General features: G+C 39.8%; 1 protein-coding gene across 3 annotated transcripts in view; it reads right to left on the reverse strand.

The window, feature by feature from the left end:
* Window positions 1-3,480: 3,480 nt before the first annotated feature.
* hacd1 (3-hydroxyacyl-CoA dehydratase 1) overlaps window positions 3,481-19,183 on the reverse strand; it is a 73,356-nt gene continuing 57,653 nt past the window's right edge. For all 3 annotated transcript variants that reach the window (XM_043690388.2, XM_043690387.2, XM_087987366.1), the window contains exons 6-7: window positions 10,594-10,772; window positions 3,481-4,104 (exon numbers count right to left, since the gene is read on the reverse strand). In XM_043690388.2, the coding sequence (XP_043546323.1) occupies window positions 4,022-4,104; window positions 10,594-10,772 (262 nt within the window). In that variant the 3' untranslated portion in view covers window positions 3,481-4,021. The remainder of the gene's footprint in view (window positions 4,105-10,593; window positions 10,773-19,183) is intronic.

Here is a 19,183-nt window from a genome sequence, read left to right on the forward strand (position 1 = left end):
AAAATATTCACTAAACAAAGGTTAAAACTGTTCAAATATCTTCCATACATTATGGCAACAAATCTCTGCTGTCACTGGTTTAAGTGCTGAGAGTAGACAAGTATCAACTCTGGTTTATATTGCACATTTTTACAAGAGGTAATAACCTCAGTTCAGCTGCATAAGTTAAAAACATAGAAATTTCTTGAACTCAGTCCTTTTATTAGCACCCATTTGCAAATTATAAAACCTCCTCGAAATACAATGAAAATTTAAACACTACTAACAAAAAGAGTGAAGATTTTCCAGGCTCTACTCTAGTTTTACTAGTGATGATTTTAAAGCATCTTTTCAAAGAGGTCTTTCAAAATGGAACTAACAGTCATGAAGGAAAAAAAAACATATCAAATAAATCACAGACATTCCAAATAATTGCCATAATAGAAAAGAAATAAGTAGAACATGATAAATCAAGCATGGTGGAAATTGTTTTTAATTCTGCACATATTGAGCAAAAGTGATTCAACTTGAATTGAAACTAAGTAGGGGTCCATTTTGACCTATCCAACTAGACTTGTAAACAGGTTACTTACGTGTTCAGATCCCAATTATTTTTGACCTTTTGTGACGTTAACTTGTAGAGTTCTACAGGCAGATGAAGTGCCACCTAACGCAGATAGATGCCTCAAATTTATACCAGTTTATAGTAGAACCAAACTCATCTTTTGAAAACTGGGGCCTGAACAAGACAATCCATCAAATACTTCCCTGCAGAAGCAGCATCGCAAGTGTCTGAAGACTGAAGAAGCTGTCCGAGTCTCAAACTTTCCTTTGTCGAACCAAAGACAGAAGTATTTCCCCAGGCTTGACATGAAAAATTACATCCTTCTTTACTATCACTTATCTGGAAATCAAAGGCTTCTCAATCTTCACCAGCTGGCAGCTTATCTACACCTGGATGGGCGACATTAAAGGGGAGGCATGGTCTAGTGGTTTTATTGCTGAATTGTTAATTCAGAGACATCAGCAATTTTTGGGAAGCGTGGGTTTGAATCCTGCCATGGCAAATGGTAGAATTTGAATTCAATTAAAATCTGGAATTAAGAGTCTAATGGTGACCTGAATCCATTGTCAATTGTCAGGAAAAACCCATCTGATTCACAAATGACATCCTTAACTGGTCTAGCCTGCAGGTGACTGCAGTCCCACAGGAACGAGGCTGACTCTTAACTGGGACATTCAATGGGCAACAATTAGGGATGGACAATAAATGCTGGCCTAGCAACTGCCTCATCCCATGAATGAATTTTTAAAAAGTTGTGAGCAGTTAAAGTTAAAAATACTGTCTTTGCCCACGCAAGTGTGCGTTTTAGGTTCTCATTTTGAAATTTTCTGCATATGGGCCACACATGCTCAGTCCATTTGTAACAGATTTGGAGTGGCTTTGCCAATGATACTTGAATGTACCATTGATAACCACTTGTGAAAGGACCCTAAAATCATTTTTGGGGCATTTACTTTGAGAGCACCAAAGAGCAAGACTATTCATTCAGGCTCAAATAGATCCTTCAGGCCACGGCAGCTCTGTGTTGTGGAACTGACGCATAACTTAGGCCTTCCCACAACTGGTAAGCTACAAAGCAGGGTGCTCTTTTGGCCCCTCACCTCACTGGCACCATTTAAAGGAGACCTGAACTGGAAAATATGGTTCAGCTTCCCAAACCTGGCTCTGGGCAGTGGTATGGCCACTCCATTGAAAATATATCTGGTTCAGAAGAAAGTTGAAAATTTGCTTCAAGAAAATCAAATGCCATTTCATTAGATTCTAATACTCCTCCTGTTAATTTATGAATCCCATGAATCCATCAACTTTTCTGTGACCACTGTAAATCAAGGCCTTGTTTAGCTGCATTTCAGAATTAACTTGCACCATTATACTATACTTCTGCACATTGCGATTTGGACCTTCGGTGGTTACGAAAGGTACATAAAAACCTACAGATCCTGGAGCAAGAGTAAGCCATTCAGCCTATCAAAACTCCTCCACTATTCAATGGGATTATGACTGACTTTATTATTCCTGCCAGTTCTGATGACCTGTCAAGTCCTCTTGCTCATCAAGAATCTGTTTAAAAATATACAAACAGCTCCGTGCTTCTGCCATTTCCTTGGAAAGAAAGTTCCAAAGATTCACAACCCTCAGAAAAATTCTCATCTGTCTTAAATAGGTGACCCCTTCTTTTTAAACAGATGCTATTTAAAATATAAGTCCTTTTGTCTTCTTTCAATATGAAATCTTTGAGAGGGCAGAGCTACAAATTATACTACAAGCTTTCTGCAAAAAAAAACTTAAATTATGAATGCACTCCTTATAAATTCATTGTAACAGCCATTTTACAAAATTATCTTTAACTGTAACTTTAAACTTAAGTGTTTAGTTTATATCTCATTTTTAGCTTGCCAATTCAAAAGATAGAACATATCCATTTTATGAGTGATAATATTTCGTATCGTCATAAATACAAGCATTTTGTCTCATTTACAAAATAAGCAACAGAAGTACAATTTAAGGAATAAACTATACAATGCAAATGTCATATGTTTAATTTATAAGTTTTGTACCAAAATCACCAAGTTATAGAGAGATAACAAAATTCAATCTGTACTGAATTGCAAACTCTATTTTTAATTTAAATGACAAAGATATTTAGACTCTGTTGCAAAACCAAGATAAACTCAGTCCAACGTAGATAAAATCCATCATGCAATCTAATTTATGAATTCACTCGTCTGTCATTGGCTGTTCCAAAGTTAGTGGCAAATGGACAATGTAAACATGACTCATATTGGCATTACTACCTTTAAACAGCAACACATGTTTAAAGTGGATTTTGGCCCTTTGTGGGCTGAAGTGCTCAAATGTTACACCATATGAGTCACCAAAGCCATTTCTTGCTGCTGCCCTGTACATAACTGGTCATCTAATTAGGCAAGGTAATTAATTAACTGAAAACATTCAGTTTATTAATTATGGCTGAAGCACCTTAGATAATGACTCAAAAGTATTAAAAAGGGGCATTTTATGTCATTAAAACTGCAGCTGATGTTACAGAATTGTCTTTGTAAACAAGTCCCCAGTATAACTGTGGGATTGGAAATTTACAGAATGACAAAATTATTGTATTTACTTATTAGCTATGGTCATCTGTCCATTATCAGTCACATACATGCATTAAGCATCATGAGACTTGATCCACCGTGACTATAAAAAAGGAGGCAGCCCTCACCTTTGCACCGGGATGACAGCTAAAGTTGTAACAACAGTGTCATTTATTGGAATATCACTGCGAAAGGGATAAAACTGTTACTATTATACTTCAAGAACCAGAGAATCGGTGAGTTTGTCTGGAGTCAGCTTCAAATTTTAGCATCTAATTAAAGCAATCTGTAAAAACAAAATTAGAAGGTGGAGTTTCACTAAATAATCCATACATAACTTCATCATGTTTTATGCAGAGCTGTTTATTTTGGTTCCATGATTCTCGTACCTCAGAATCATTGAATAGGTCGCACTGAGGTTTTGGTTGTTTATTTTCCATCCCCTTTTACACGTAGAATTCAGATTCCATTTGGATAACATTGATCTGAATGGAGTTTCAAACATTTAGCATTTATATAATGGAGACAATCTGGGTAAATGTATCAAGGGCAAGAATTTACACCAAAGCGTGCAAAATAGGAAATGTCACAGACATGCCATCATGACATAAGAATCAATTAATGACAGTGGATAATAATTCAAATCCATTCCAGGCATTTTAATTTGGACACATTGAAGCAACTTTTGTATCAGTCTGGAATGGTAATATAGATCATTTTAATTCCAAATTGATCAAAGTTGGGGGAATTCATAGCATTTATGCAATGCCTTTGATTCAGGTTAACTGTCAATTCAGATTGAATCTTCATTTACAATGTTGGTGTAAATGGGGTTTTAACAGTATAACGATCCTGAGAGAAGCACCAATATTTCATCAATGTTCTAATCCTCTTTTTCTTTGATCACCTCTCCATGAAGCACCTTCCTTCTTTGACGAAGCATGTGGAAATACAGTTGTGGAAAAACTTCATTGAAAATAAATTTGGGAAAAAAGAGAAACCAGTATTAGACTAATAAGATGCGAACTTCATAAATAGTTATTGGTCCTTACAGATACATCTATGACTTTATTCATATCTGATTAAAGCTTCCATTGAGGCCATGCAGGACACAACATTTGTGCAATGTGAACCATACAATTTTAAAGCTTATGTTTTTTTAAACACATGCAAAGGCTAGGCTAATATGGCCCACAATGTTGGCCAAATTGCTGTAATGACATCTTGTGCACTCCCGAATTTACAAGCTAAGCACCACCTCCTTTTAATGTTGCATAATTAGAGGTGTCACCTGTGTGAGAGCACGGAGCCGTACAAACATATTGTCACAACACTGTTTAACCTGTTGGAGGTGCCCGAGCATAACTTCATTAATGAACTAAATTTCCAAATAATGTAGATGTACATTATGCCATTATCATCACATGAAGGAAAGTATGATATATGTTAAAATGAGTCTTGAGGGGGAGAGCAAACAAAAGGCCCACTTACAGAATAATTCTGGAGTATTAGAAATGCAGACAATGATGTGGCAGTTGAGTTGACTTTAAGGTTTATTTGAACTCTGCTAGCAATTGTACATATGCCCACTACATGTGGCAAATTGTCTGGGTCTTTGCAGCATGAATTTTTCAAAAGCCTCCCTCGGTTCCTGATTCAAACCAGTGTAAGTAATATTTGACCAATGGGCAAGAGTGAAATTTCAGCTGAAGACTACTGGAGTAACAGTTCCTCGTACTCCGGGAAGTGGTAGGAATGGTAAACATGAGGGCATAGCACTATGGAAGCATTCCTTTTCCATACACAAGAAAACCATGGTGGCTCAGTGGTTAGCACTGCTGCCTCACAGCACCAGGTCCCAGGTTCAATTCCAGCCTTGGGTGACTGTTTGTGTCTGCATGGGTTTTCTCCGGGTGCTCTGGTTTCCTCACACCATCCAAAGATGTGCAGGTCAGATGAATTGGCCATGCTAAATTGCCCATAGGTTAGGTGCATTAGTCAGAGAGAAATGGGTCTGGATGGGTTACTCTTCGGAGGGTCAGTGTGGACTTGTTGGGCCAAAGGGCCTATTTCCACACTAAGGGGTATCTAATCTAAAAACACAATTTTTGGCACCTTCTAACCTTGACTTCTTTCATTTAGGTGACTTAGAAAAGAAGTCTTTACAAAGACTACAGTTTAAAGTTGAGCTGGGATGTGAGACAAGAACATTAGATTTTAATGTATTTGAAAAAGAAACCCATTATTTTCCAAAACCCAATAGGCAGCAGTACAATCAATGGGTCTAAATTTCTGCAGCCACTTTTATTCTCAACAACCTGGTTTGCCAGGCAGAATTATAATGATCCCTTTTCTTAAAATTGGTTTGAATCATATGTTTGGTCACCTGCAAGGAAGAGGGAGCTGATAAAGGATACGATATTCTAGGGTTGCGCCCTCACCTGCAGTATTATGCTCAATTTAAATGCTATACTATAAGAAGAATGCAAATGCTTTAGAGAGTTAGCAAGTTTTGTAGCTCAGGTTGAGGTTCTGGATGTAGATTTGCTCGCTGAGCTGGAATGTTCATTTTCAGATGTTTCGTCACCACACTCAGTAACATCTTCAGTGACCTCCGGACGCAGCATTGCTGATGATTCATGCTTTCTATTTGTGTGTTTGGATTTCTTTGGGTTGGTGATGTCATTTCCTGTTGAATTATTGAACTACAAAAGCAATCACCCCAACATCCACAAACGAAGCTGCATCAGAACATTATTCCAACGAACCACCACACATTGCAGCACAGAGGAACTATGCAGAACAGAGGAAAATCACCTATACAGTGTACTCAAAAAGAACGGATACCCAATGAACACACACTGCAGATTTCTCAGCAACAAACCCAAACAAGTAGACAAAACATGCCCAGAGACTATTCTGAGCCCATGGCATCATGGTAGCCCACAAATCCACCAACACACTAAAACAGCAGCTAATGAACTTGAAAGACCCTAAATAGGCAACAAGCAAAACTAATGTCATTTACAAAATACTGTGCAAGGACTGTAACAAATATTACATTGGACAACAGGCAGAAAACTAATCACCAGGATAGATGATCAAAACGACATGACCCTCTCTTACTAATATCCTTATGTACTGATGAGGAAGGACACCACTTTGACTGGGACAACACATCCATCCTAGGACAAGCCAAACAGAGACACACACGAGAATTCCTAGAAGCGTGGCATTCCAACCAGAACTCTATCAACAAACACATTGACTTGGACCCAATTTACCACCCCGAGAAAAAGAACAGGAAAAGACATCACCACAGGAAATGACATCAACCAACCCAAAGAAACTCAAATATATAAATAGAAAGCAGGAAACATCAGCAATGCTTCATCTGGAGGTTACTGAAGATATTACCCAGTATGGTGATGAAACATCTGAAAATGAACCTTCCAGCTCCATGAAGTTTAGAGAGTGTACAGAAGAGGATTATGAGGAAACCTCATTTATGAGGAAAGATGGGATGACTATTTTCTTTGAGAGGAGTGGAGAGAAGAGAAGCCTAAGCAAAGATTTTCATGAGAATTCTGGACAGAGTGAATAGGGAGAAATATTCCCATCTGTAAATGGATCGAGAACCAGGTGGCATTGTTTTTAAAATGCTTTGTAAAAGAAGCAAATGCAAGGGGAGAAAAAAATTGTTCTCATAGTGAGTAGTTAGGGTCTGACATGTATTACCTGTAAGTGTGGTAGAGGCAGGTTCAATTGAGGCTTTTGAGTGGGTGTTGGATCGTTATTTAACTAGAAACAGAGTACAGTGTGAAAGGAAAAAGGCAGCTTAAAGTTGAGTTGGGATGTGAGACAAGAACATTGGATTTTAATGTATTTGAAGAAGCATCCCATTATTTTCCAAAATCCAATAGGCAGAATCAAAGGGATTCAAATCAAAATGCAGAGAGTTGGTGCAGACATGATAGGCCAAAAAAGCTCTTCCTGCATCATAACACTTCTGTAATTCTGACAGATCATAACAGCACAGGTTACAGGAGCAGACTGGGGCCATTCAGATTTTTGAGTCTGCTCTGCCATTCAATCAAGGCTGATATGTTTCTCAATTCCATTTTCCTGCATTCTCCCTGTAGCCTTTCATCCCCTTACTAATCAAGTCTTAAATAGACTCAATGACTTGGCCTCTACAGCCTTCTGTGGCAATGAATTCCACAGATCGACCATCCTCTGGCTGAAATTCCTTATCTCAGTTCTAAAGGGCCGTCACTTCATTCTGAGATTGTGACCCTTAGTCCTAGTATCTCCTACAGGTGGAAACATTTTCTCCATGTCTACATTATTCGGCCTCTCAGTATTCTATGAGTTTCAAACTCATCCTTCTAAACTCCACTGAATACACGTCCAAAGTTGTTAACTGCTCCTCTTATGACAAGCCCTTCATCCCTGGGACCATTCTTGTAAATCTCCTCTGGACCTTCTACACTAATGCCACTACATCCTTCCTTAGAAATGGGTCCTAAAACCCCTCACAATATTCCAAATGCAGTCTGACCAAAGCTTTATACTGCCTTAGCAATACATCTCGGCTCTTATCATCTAGCCCTCTTGGTTGGGAAGTCAAATGCATTGTTGGCACTCCTTTCACCAACTGAACCCGCATATTAATCTCATGACAATTCTGAATAAGGAATCCCAAGTCTCTTTGCACTTCAGATTTCCAAAGCCTTCCCGTTTAGAAAATATTGTATGCCTTTACTCTTCCTACCAAACTGTATAACCTCAGACCTTCCCAAGTTGCATTTCATCTGCCACTTCTTTGCCCACTCTCCTCACCTGTTCAGGTCCTCCTGCAGCTTCCCCACTTCCTCAACACTTCCAGTCCCTCCAACTATTGTTGTGCCATCTTAAAACTTAGGAACTATTCCGTCAGTTCCTTCATCCAGATTGTTAATGAATAAGGTGAATAGCTGTGGCCCCTGGATCCCAGCCAGTCACTGGCAATCATCCTGAAAAATACCCCTTTATCCCCAATCTGTTTTCTGCCAGTCAGCCAAATCATCTATCCATGCCAGTACTTTGCCCCTAACACCATGTGTTCTCACATTATTTTGCAGCCTCCTGTGTGGCACCTTGTCAAAGGCCTTCTGGAAATCCACATGGATCACATCGACTGGTTTCTGTTTCTCTAACTTACTCATTTCCTCCTCAAGGAATTCTAACAGATTTGTCAGGCATGACCTCTCTTTTTGACAAAGCTGTGCTTACTTGGCATTATTTTACCATGCACTCCCAATTACTCCTCAATCTTATCCTTCATAACGGACTCTAAAATCTTATCAAGACTGAGGTCAGGCTAAGCAGCCTATAGTTTCCTGTCTTCTGCCTCCTTCCCTTCTTAAACAGGGTGTTACATTCGCTATTTTTGAGTGCTCTGGGACGCTCCCTGGGTCCAGTGATTTCTGAAAGATCACTATCAATGCCTTTTCAATGTCCTCAGCCATTTCCTTCAGAATTCTGGGGTGTAGTCCATCTGGTCTGGGTGATATATCCATCTTCAGACCTTTCCACTTCCCAGCACCTTGTGCATAGAGTTGGCTATTACACTTACCTCTGCCCCTCTGACTCTCGAAATTCTAGTACATGCTACTGGTGTCTTCCAATATGAAAACTGATGCAAAAGTACCTATTCATTTCCTCTGCCATTTTTTTTGCTATCCTATATTACTTCTCCAGCCTCAGTTTCCTGTGGTCCAAAACCCACTCGTGCCTCTTCCCTTTCAGTTATCCAAAAAATTTCTTTGCAATTTTTAAAAAAATTATTAGCTAGCTTACTCTCCTATTTCATCTTCTCTCCTCTTTATTGCTTTCTTCAGTTTTCCACTGTTTAAAAGCTTCCCATTCCGCTGGCTTCCCTCTAATCATCACCAAATTATTAGCTTTTTCTTTTCATTTTATGCTGTCCTTAGTTTGCCTTGACAGCCAAGGTTGCCTCGTACTCCCCTTGTTACATTTCTTTTTTCCTTGAGAAAGATTTCTGTTGTGTCTCCCGAATTATCCCGAAAATCTTCTGCCGTTGCTGCTCCACCATCTTCCCTACCAGTCCACTCTGGCCAGCTCCTCCCTCATATTGTCACCTTTACTCAATTGTAATACTGTTAAATCTGATTCAATCTTCTCTTTCTCAAACTGCAGGGTTACTTCTATCGTATCGTGGTCACTACCCCCTAGAAGTTCCTTCACCTTCAGCTCCCTAAAAAGGTACACCTCATTTCACATCATTACCTATTCCCTAGTGGGCTCTACCACAAGCTGTTCCAAATAAACCATCTTGTAGACATTCCTTTTCTTGAGATCTGCTACCAACCTGATTTTTCCAGTCCACCAGAGGAACCTTAATTATCCAAAGGATGTAGGAGTATTTTGTTCGGTTAATCAAATGCCGGATAACATGGTTTAGCCAAGCATCGGGACCTTGCGATCTTGTTGGATCATCCACTATTTGGATAGTTGAATGCTGGATAATCAAGGTTTTCCTGTACTGAAGTCTCCCATAATTATTTCACTAGTGCCTCTTGCATTTCATTTCTACCTCCTGATTTATTTTCTTCCCCACATCCTGACTGCTAGAAGGCCTGTACAAGACTTCCATCATGGTCTTTTTTCTCAAATCTACCCGCACAGATTCTTTGACCTCTGACTCTACATCACTTCTTGCTATCAATTTAATTTCATTTCTTACTAATAAAGCTACCCCACTCCCTCTGCACATCTGCCTGTCCTTTCAAAAGGATATGTATCCTTGGATATTTAGTTCCCAGTTTTGGTCTGGTTGCAGCCATATCTCCGATACCCATACGGCATACCTGTCAATTTCAAACTGTGCTGAAAGCTCATTGTTCTTGTTTCCTATACTGTGTACGTTTAAGTATAACATCCTCAGTCGTGCATTGATTGCTCTCCCTCTTATAAAACTGTCCCCTTATCTGCTGTGCCTGAAGTTAGATTCTGACCCTTTCCATACTGTGTCCGGAAACTTGAAGCATTCCTAGTGCTATCAATTAGAACTTAAACTCAAAGTCTAAAATCAATTAGGACAATCACTTTGCACCAATATATTCTATGTAGCTAATGATTTTGTGTGCAAAATAGGTAGCTGCAATCGTATTCCCAGCAGAACAAAATCACAATTAAAAAGTTTTTGTTTCGATGCAAATTTTTGCCACTAAGTAAATAACAATTTCATGTAACACCAATTGTGTCAAAAAGGATTTTAAAGCATTTCTAGTTGCTCACGCTTGTGGATTCTTTCAATTGTGCTGTGTTTTGAATCATTATTAATCTAGACTAAACTGGCAAACACGTGAGCAAGTTAGTAAGACATTAACATTGGTTCAAATAAAATTTCTCCTATTAAGTTTACCACATAAACCAATAAAACATACTTACGTGGTATATATGCTATCATTACAATGATAAGACAAGTGTAGTAGTCAAAAGAGACATTGAACTTATTTGGAAGTCTCAGAGAATACATGCCAGATTTCTTTACGAAAGGCAGGGCACCATAAATTGTAAGAAGTTCACCAACCACACCAATTGGATACAAGATGATGAAGAAGTTGTATCTGCAAATAAAAATAATGTAAAAATCACAGATGTTGAATATCAACAAAAATTACTGTCAGGATATTCCAGATCTTCACAACATAAAAAAAAAGAGATTTTAGAAAATTTTAAGCAGATATGCTTTTAGTTTTGTCTCGGGTTGTGAGACATTTATATTTGAAAGCATATGCTCAGTATAATTAACAATTAGGCAATTTTACAATCTGTAAAATTAGAACTGTATGTCCAGGTACATATTATTACAAGGTAGTTTGCAGTAACCAGGTGTTGGAATGGGTTTGCTGACAGGCTTTCAAAGTCTTGGCCTGTGTTCAAACCCATCCAAAACTGATGAGCTCAAGGTTGTCAGGATCCAATGTGAACAAGTTTCAGTAATCGCAACCACATCACAGCAATTATGTATATATGGCAAAAGCGAGCATTCAGCACTAGCTGTAATGTCATTCAGGATAACCAGGCCAGGGAAGAAAAATATGCGCCATGGGATTCTAAAGCGGGGGTTCAGTCATACTGTTGGAACAAAGTAGCTGGAACTTTGCCCTCTGTATGCAGCCATGCGATGATTGACCAAAATGTATGTCTGATGCTACATATTCCAAAGCTCTCATGCCCTTCAGCTAAGGAAACAGCACAAAGCCTTCCATATGAACAAACATGATCAAAAAAACCTAACAGGAACTGGACTTTACAAATGCACAGATAAACCAGGAAGTATTACTTCAACAATGAAGAATGCCTACATGTGGTTCCAGACCCGCAGCAATGTGGTTAACTCTCACTGGGCAATTAGGATGGGCCATAAATGCTGGCATGGTCAGCAACATCTATGTCCTGTGAATGAATAAAAGTTGCCTCCTTTGATCTGTCTCCAAAGCATTTACATCCTTTCTTAAATATGGAAATCGAAACTGCACACAGTATTAGAGGTGTAGTTTTACCAATACCTTGCATGATATCCATTAAATTTATTTTATATATGGTATTCCATTGGTTTTAATTACTTGCTGTACCTGCATACTAACCTTGCACTGCAGAATTCTGCAATTATATTCTGTTTTAGGAATGCTCTGCTTTCTTACTCTTCCTCCAATGTGAGAAACTTCACATGTTCCCATAATATAATCCATTTGCTACCTATGTTGCCTGTAGCCTCATTACATCCACTTCAAAACATCCTTTCCTACCTATCATTGCCTGAAACATAGGATCTGTACAACAATATCAGACTTTGTTCAACTAATCTTTGCAGTAGTTGTATAATCTGGGACTTTTAGTGAAGAGGATTTTACAGGAGGATACATAATTGCTTCAGTCTAACTCTGGGCTCTTAAAGATCCTGAGTTTTACTTGCTTCACTACTAATGCACTATACAATTATAACAAAACATGCCAACTTTAATATTCCATTCCCCTGCAATAAAGGACAACATTCCATTTTCCTTTCTAATCACTTCCAGTACCTGTGTACTAACTTTGTGATTCATGTACCAAGACTGCCAGATTCTTCTATATCTCAGAGCTCTGCAATTTCGCTTTGTCTAAATAACATGCTGCTTTTCTGTTCTTTCTAGAGTGCATAAATTCACATGTTCTAACATTATACTCCATCTACAAACTTTTGCCCTCTCATTTAACCTATCTATATTCCTTTGCAGAATTGTCATGTTCTCTCCACAAATTACTCATCTACCTATCTTTATAATATGAGCAAGATTTTATTATATATTTGGATTTCTTTAGCCAAGTCATTAATATAAATTGTGTATAGCTGAAGCCTTAGCATAGTTCTCAGTGTGCATGACCAGTATACATTGTTCAAACAAACTGTCCCAAAAACACTCCATAAGCTCATCATCCAGGTTCCCTTTGTCAAACTAATCCGTCCAATCTATATACAGATTAAAACCACCTTTCATTATTGCTATAGCTGTCACAAAGTTGGTCCCTTTTTTCTAAAAGCTGATTTTTTTTCTCAAGGATACTGTGTCCTTGATTTTTTTTCAGTGGGGTTGTAAATGGGCTGGGCTCTGATTAGACTAGTTTGGCACAGAGATGAAAAGGATTTTGAGAGGCCTTTATTTTATATGTGAACAGATGAGACTTCAGGCCAAAGTGGTCATGTTTTAGAAGTGGCCTGTAAAATGGAAGGGGAGTGGTCAGCTCTCTAGCTGAGCAGTTCAGTCCAGAACTAGTTAGGAGTTCAACAGTGAGCTGCGTGAAAACTCTCTTTTTCCTTCTGCACTTCTAACGTCAATCGATAAGCATCTGTTCCTTTTTTTACTGTGTTGTGAGGTGGTTTGCTTATTGGGACTGTTGTGTATATTCGGGACAGCATAATTAAGTCTAGTTTGGATAGACTGAGTTCTGTAGGGGTTTTTTTATTCTGTTCTGTGTGTTTCATTGTGTAATTTTGTGAATAAATATTTGTCTGTTTTAAAACCTGGTAGTCAATCTCGCTAACGTACTCCAGGTAATTTTCACTGTACACTTACTGAAACAAATTGCAAAGTTATGGTCTGGGCTGCCTGCTTAAGAATGTTTTAAGTGATCTGGCCTAGTCCATAACAAATCTTTCTCACAAACTCCCATTATTTCTTCCCCATGCTTTTCGACAAATATATTAAGGACAAAAAAGAGTAACTAATGAGAGAATAGGACACCTTAAAGATCAGCAAGGCCACCTGTGTGCGGAACTGCGAGATGGCGTGGCATACTAAACAAGTATTTTGCATCAGTGTTTACTGTGGAGAAGGATATTAAAGCTAGAGAAATCAGTTACAGAACTGGTCGAACGTAAAAAAGTGCTTGTGGAGGGTTGCTTTTCAGACTGGAGGCTTGTGGTGTGCCACAAGGTTCGGTGCTGGATTCACTGCTTTTCTTCATTTATATAAATTATATGTATGCACAAATAGGAGGTCTGGTTAGTAAGTTTGCAGATGACACCGAAATTGGAGGTGTAGTGGACACGGAGGAGGTTACCTGAGAGTACAACAGGATCTTGATCAGATGTGCCAATGGGCCAAGGAGTGGCAAATGGAGTTTAATTTAGATAAATGTGAGGTGCTGAATCTTGAAAAGGCAAATCAGGGCAGGACTTATCCACTTAATGGTAGGGCCCTGGGGAGTGTTGCTGAACAAAGAGATCTTGGAATGATTCATTGTTCCTTGAAAGTGAAGTCGCAGGTAAATAGGATAATGAAGGTGGAATTTGGTATTCTTGCCTTTATTGGTCAGAGCATTGAGTACAGGAGTTGAGAGGTCATGTTCTGGCTGTACAGGTTATTGGTTAGGCCACTTTTGGAATACTGCCAGCAATTCTGGTCTCCCCACTATAGGAAGAATGTTGTGAAACTTGAAAGCTTTCAGAAAAGAATTACAATGGTGTTGCCAGAGTTTGAGGGTTTGAACTATAAGGAGAGGCTGAATAGGCTGGAGCTGATTTCCCTGGAGCATTGGAGTGTGAGGGGTGACCTTATAAAGTTTATAAACTCATGAGGGGCATGGATAGGGTAAATAGATAAGGTCTGTTCCCTGGGGTGATGTGTCCAAAACTAGTGGGCATAGGTTTAGAGTGAGAGGGACAAGCTTTAAAAGGGACCTATGGGGCAACCTTTTCATGCAGAAGGTGGTGCATGTATGGAATGAGGTGTCAGAGGAAACGGAGGAGGCTGGTACAATCACATTTAACAGGCATCTGGAGGAGTAAAGAATGGGAAGGGTTGAGAGGGATATGGGCCAAATGCTGGCCAATGGGACTTGATTTATTTCGGATATCTTGTTGGCATGGATGAGTTGGACAGAAGATTCTATTTCTGCGCTGTACATCTCTATGACCCTGGGACTCTACAGGTGCGATTATTGTAAAAAGGGTCATAAACCACTTCCACAAGCAACTTCCTATTCTACTAATTTTCATCTCCAACTAAACAGGTTCCATGTCTTAACTTTATGAACCATGGCACAAATGTCATCCTCTATTAACCGCTTTTTAGAGAGTCATACAGCACGGAAACTAGTTAATTGAATCAGAAATTGGCTAGCTGAAAGAAGATATAGGGTGGTGGTTGATGGAAAGTAGTCATCCTGGAGTTCAGTACCTAGTGGGGTACCGCAAGGATCTGCTTTCGATCCACTGTTGTTTGTCATTTCTATAAATGACCTGGATGAGGGCATAGACAGATAGGTTAGTAAATTTGCGGATGACACTAAGGTCAGTAGAGTTGTGGATACTGACGGAGGATGCTGTAGGTTACAAAGAGACATAGATAAGCTGCAGAGCTGGGCTGAGAGGTAGCAAAGGTCCAACCTACCTATCTCCTTTTCCACCTATCCACTCCACCCTCTCCTCCCTGACCTATCACCTTCATCTCCTCCCCCACTCACCCATTGTACTCTATGCTACTTTCTCCCCACCCCCACCCTCCTCTAGCTTATCTCTCCACGCTTCAGGCTCACTGCCTTTATTCGTGATGAAGGGCTTTTGCCCAAAACGTCGATTTCGAAGCTCCTTGGATGCTGCCTGAACTGCTGTGCTCTTCCAGCACCACTAATCCAGAAGGTAGCAAATCGCGTTTAAGTGTGAGCTGATTCACTTTGAAAGGAGCAACAGGAATAAAAAGTACTGGGCTAATGGTAAGACTCTTGGTAGTGTAGATGAGCAGAGAGATCTCGGTGTCCAGGTACATAGACCCTTGAAAGGTGCCATCCTGGTTGACAGGGTTGTTAAGGCAGCCTACGGTGATTTAGTTTTTATTGGTAGAGGGACTGCGTTTCAGAACCATAGTATCATGTTGCAGCTGTACAAAACTCTGGTGCAGCAACATTTGGAGTATTGCATACAGTTCTGGTCACCGCGTTATAGGAAGGATGTAGAAGCTTTGGAAAGGATTCAGAGGAGATTTACTAGGATGTTGCCTGGTATGAAGGGAAGCTCTTACAAGGAAAGGCTGAGGGAATTGAGGCTGTTTTCATTGGAGAGAAGGAGGTTGAGAGGTGACTTAATTGAGATATATAAGATTATCAGATGGTTAGATAGTTTAGAGAGTGAGAGCCTTTTTCTTCAGATGGCAATGGCCAGAATGAGGGTACATATCTTTAAATTGAGGGGTGATAGATATAGGACAGATATCAGAGGTAGTTTCTTTACTCAGAGTAGTAGGGGTGTGGAACACACTGCCTGCAATAGATGAAGACTTGCCAACTTTAAGGGCATTTAAATGGTCATTGGATAGGCATATGGACAAGAATGGAATAGTGTAGATCAGATTGGTTCCACAGTTCGGCGCAACATCAAGAGCCAAATGGTCTGTTCTGCAGTGTAATGTTTGATGTTTTTGACACTTCGACCCAATTCATCTATGCCAACCAGATATCCTAATCTAATCTAGTCCATGTGCCAACATTTCGTCCGTATCCCCCAAACCTTTTCTATCCATAGACCTATGCAGATGCCTTTTAAATATTGAAATATTTATTAAAATTTTAAATATTAAATACCTGACCTCCATCACTCCTTCTGGCAGCTCCTTCCATACACCCTCCGAGTGAAAATGCTCCCCTTTTGGCCCCTTTAAATCTTTCCCCTCTCATCTTAAATCTATGCCATCTAGTTTTGGATTCCCCTACCCCAGGGAAAAAACCTTAGCTATTCACCCTATCCATACCCCTTGTAATTTTATAAACTTCTAGAAGGTCAACCCTCAGCCTCACACAGTCCAGGGCAAAAAGCCCCAGCCTATTCAGTTTTTCCCCCAACGGTCAAATCCTCCAATCCTGGTAACATTCTCATAAATCTTCTCTGAACCCTTGAATAAAATCTTTCCTGTAGCAGGAAGATGCCTAGAACTGAACACAGTATTTTAAGAGTGGCCTAACTAATGTCCTGTACAGCTGCAACATGACCTCCCAACTACTGTACTCAGTGCACTAACCAATGAAGGCAACTTTGCCAAATGCATTCTTCACATCTTGTTTATCTGCGACTCCACTTTCAAGGAACTATGTACTTGCACCATAGGTTTCTTTGTTCAGCAACACTCCCCAGGGACCTAAAATTAACTGTGTAAGTCCTGGCCTGATTTGCCCTACCAAAATGCAACACCTCACATTTATTTAAATTAAACTTCATCTGCCACTCCTCGCCCCATTGGCCCATCTGATTAAGGTCCCATTGTACTCCGAGGTAACCTTCTTCACTACACCACTAATTTTGTCATCAGCCAAATTACCAACTATATCTCCTGTATTCACCTCCAAATCATTTACATAAATGATGAAAAGCTTGACAATGTTGTACCATTTATTCATAAGCAATGGAATGCTCATTGAGCCTCACTGTTGGCAGCAAACGAATATGATTCTATGAAAATGTTGCAATTCTCTGTTCCATATTAAAGCACATCCTCTGCCCTAATGGATTTCCTACAAGTTGCTTTCATAACTTTAAATATTGTTTTCCACTTTGATAAGTGAAAACTTAACTAAATGAATTCAAACCTGCATGTATCTTTGTTTACACTCAGGGATACGTAGCACGGACAGCCAAGTCTCTGGTATGGAGACAGGCTCTAATGTAATGAGAAGTATTTTAGGTTCCAACCGATCGATTGTGTTGTGTTAAGAGAATCTCCAGTCAGAGGGACAGACAGACGTTTCTGTGGCCAGCAGTGAAAAATCAGAATGGTGTGTTGTTTCCCTGGTGCCAGGATCAAGGATGTCTCAGAGAGGATGCAGAGTGTTCTCAAGGAGGAAGAGGGACCAGCAGGAGGTCATTGTACACATTGGAACCAACGACACAGGAAGGGAAAAGGTTGAGATTCTGAAGGGAGATTACAGAGAGTAAGGCAGAAATTTTAAAAGGATGTCCTTGAGACCAGTAATATCTGGATTACTCCCGGTGCTACAAGCTAGTGAGGACAGGAATAGGAGGATAGAGCAGATGAATGCATGGCTGAGGAGCTGGTGTACAGGAGAATGCTTCACATTTTTGGATCATTGGAAGCTCTTTTGGGGTAGAAGTGACCTGTAAAAGGAGGACAGATTGCACCCACATTTGAAGAGGACTAATATACTGGCAGGGAGATTTGTTAGAGCTGCTCAGGAGGATTTAAGTTCGGAAGGTTGGGGGGGGATGTGGAGTTGGGACCCAGGAAGATAGTGAGGAAAGATTTCAATCTGAGACTGGTACAATTGAGAACAAAAGCAAGTCAAACAGTCAGGACAGGCAGGGCCAAAGCAGGGAACAAGGTAGGACAGATAAATTAAATGGCCATTTTTTCAATGCAAGAGGCAAAGAGGGAAGGCAGATAAACTCAGGGCATGGTTAGGAACATGGGACTGGGATATCATAGCAATTACGGATAAGTGACTCAGGGATGTACAGGACTGGCAGCTTAGTGTTCCAGGATACAAATGCTACAGGAAAGACAGAAATGTGTGTGTGTGTGTGTGTGTGTGTGTGTGGGGGGGGGGGGGGGGGGGTGGGAAGAACGTTAGTGGCGTTTTTAGTAAGTGATAGCATCACAGCTGTACTTAGGGAGGATATACCCAGATATGGATCCAGGGATGTTATTTAGGTGGAACTAAGAAATAATAAAGAGATGATCACCTTACTGGGATTGTATTATAGACCCCCTAATTGTGAGGAGATCTCAGTTATCCGTAAGAATAATTGGGTGGTTATGGTAGGGGATTTTAACTTTCCAACCATAGACTGGGACTGCCATAGTGTTATGGGTTTAGATGGAGAGGTATTTGTTAAGTGTGTACAAGACAATTTTCTGATTCAGTATGTGGATGTACCTACTAGAGAAGGTGCAAAATTTGACCTATTCTTGGGAAATAAGGCAGGGCAGGTGACTGAAGTGTCAGTAGGGGAGCACTTTGGGGCCAGCGAACATAATTCTATTTGTTTTAAAATAATGATGGAAAAGGATAGACCAGATCTAAAAGTTGAAGTTCTAAATTGGAGGAAGGCTAATTTTGACAGTATTGGGCAAGAACTTTCAAAAGCTGACTGGGGGCAGATGTTCGCAGGTAAAGGTACAGCTGGAAAATAGGAAGCCTTCAGAAATGAGATAACGAGAATCCAGAGAAAGTATATTCCTGTTAGGGTGAAAGGAAAGGCTGGTAAGTGTCGGGAATGCTGGATGACTAAAGAAATTGAGGGTTTGGTTGAGAAAAAGAAGGAAGCATACGTAAGGTATAGACAGGATAAATCGAGTGAATCCTTAGAAAAGTATACTCCTACTGCCCTTATACTCAAGAGACAAATCAGGAGGGCAAAAAGGGGACATGAGATAGCTTTGGCAAATTGAGTTCAGGAGAATCCAAAGGGTTTTTACAAATACATTAAGGACAAAAGGGTAACTAGGAAGAGAGTAGGGTTACTCAAAGATCAGCAAGGCGGCCT

Source organism: Chiloscyllium plagiosum, unplaced genomic scaffold (genome assembly GCF_037043375.1).
Source record: "Chiloscyllium plagiosum isolate Xiang-an unplaced genomic scaffold, Cpla_swu_hap1 HiC_scaffold_5, whole genome shotgun sequence".
Taxonomy (NCBI): Eukaryota; Metazoa; Chordata; class Chondrichthyes; order Orectolobiformes; family Hemiscylliidae; genus Chiloscyllium; species Chiloscyllium plagiosum.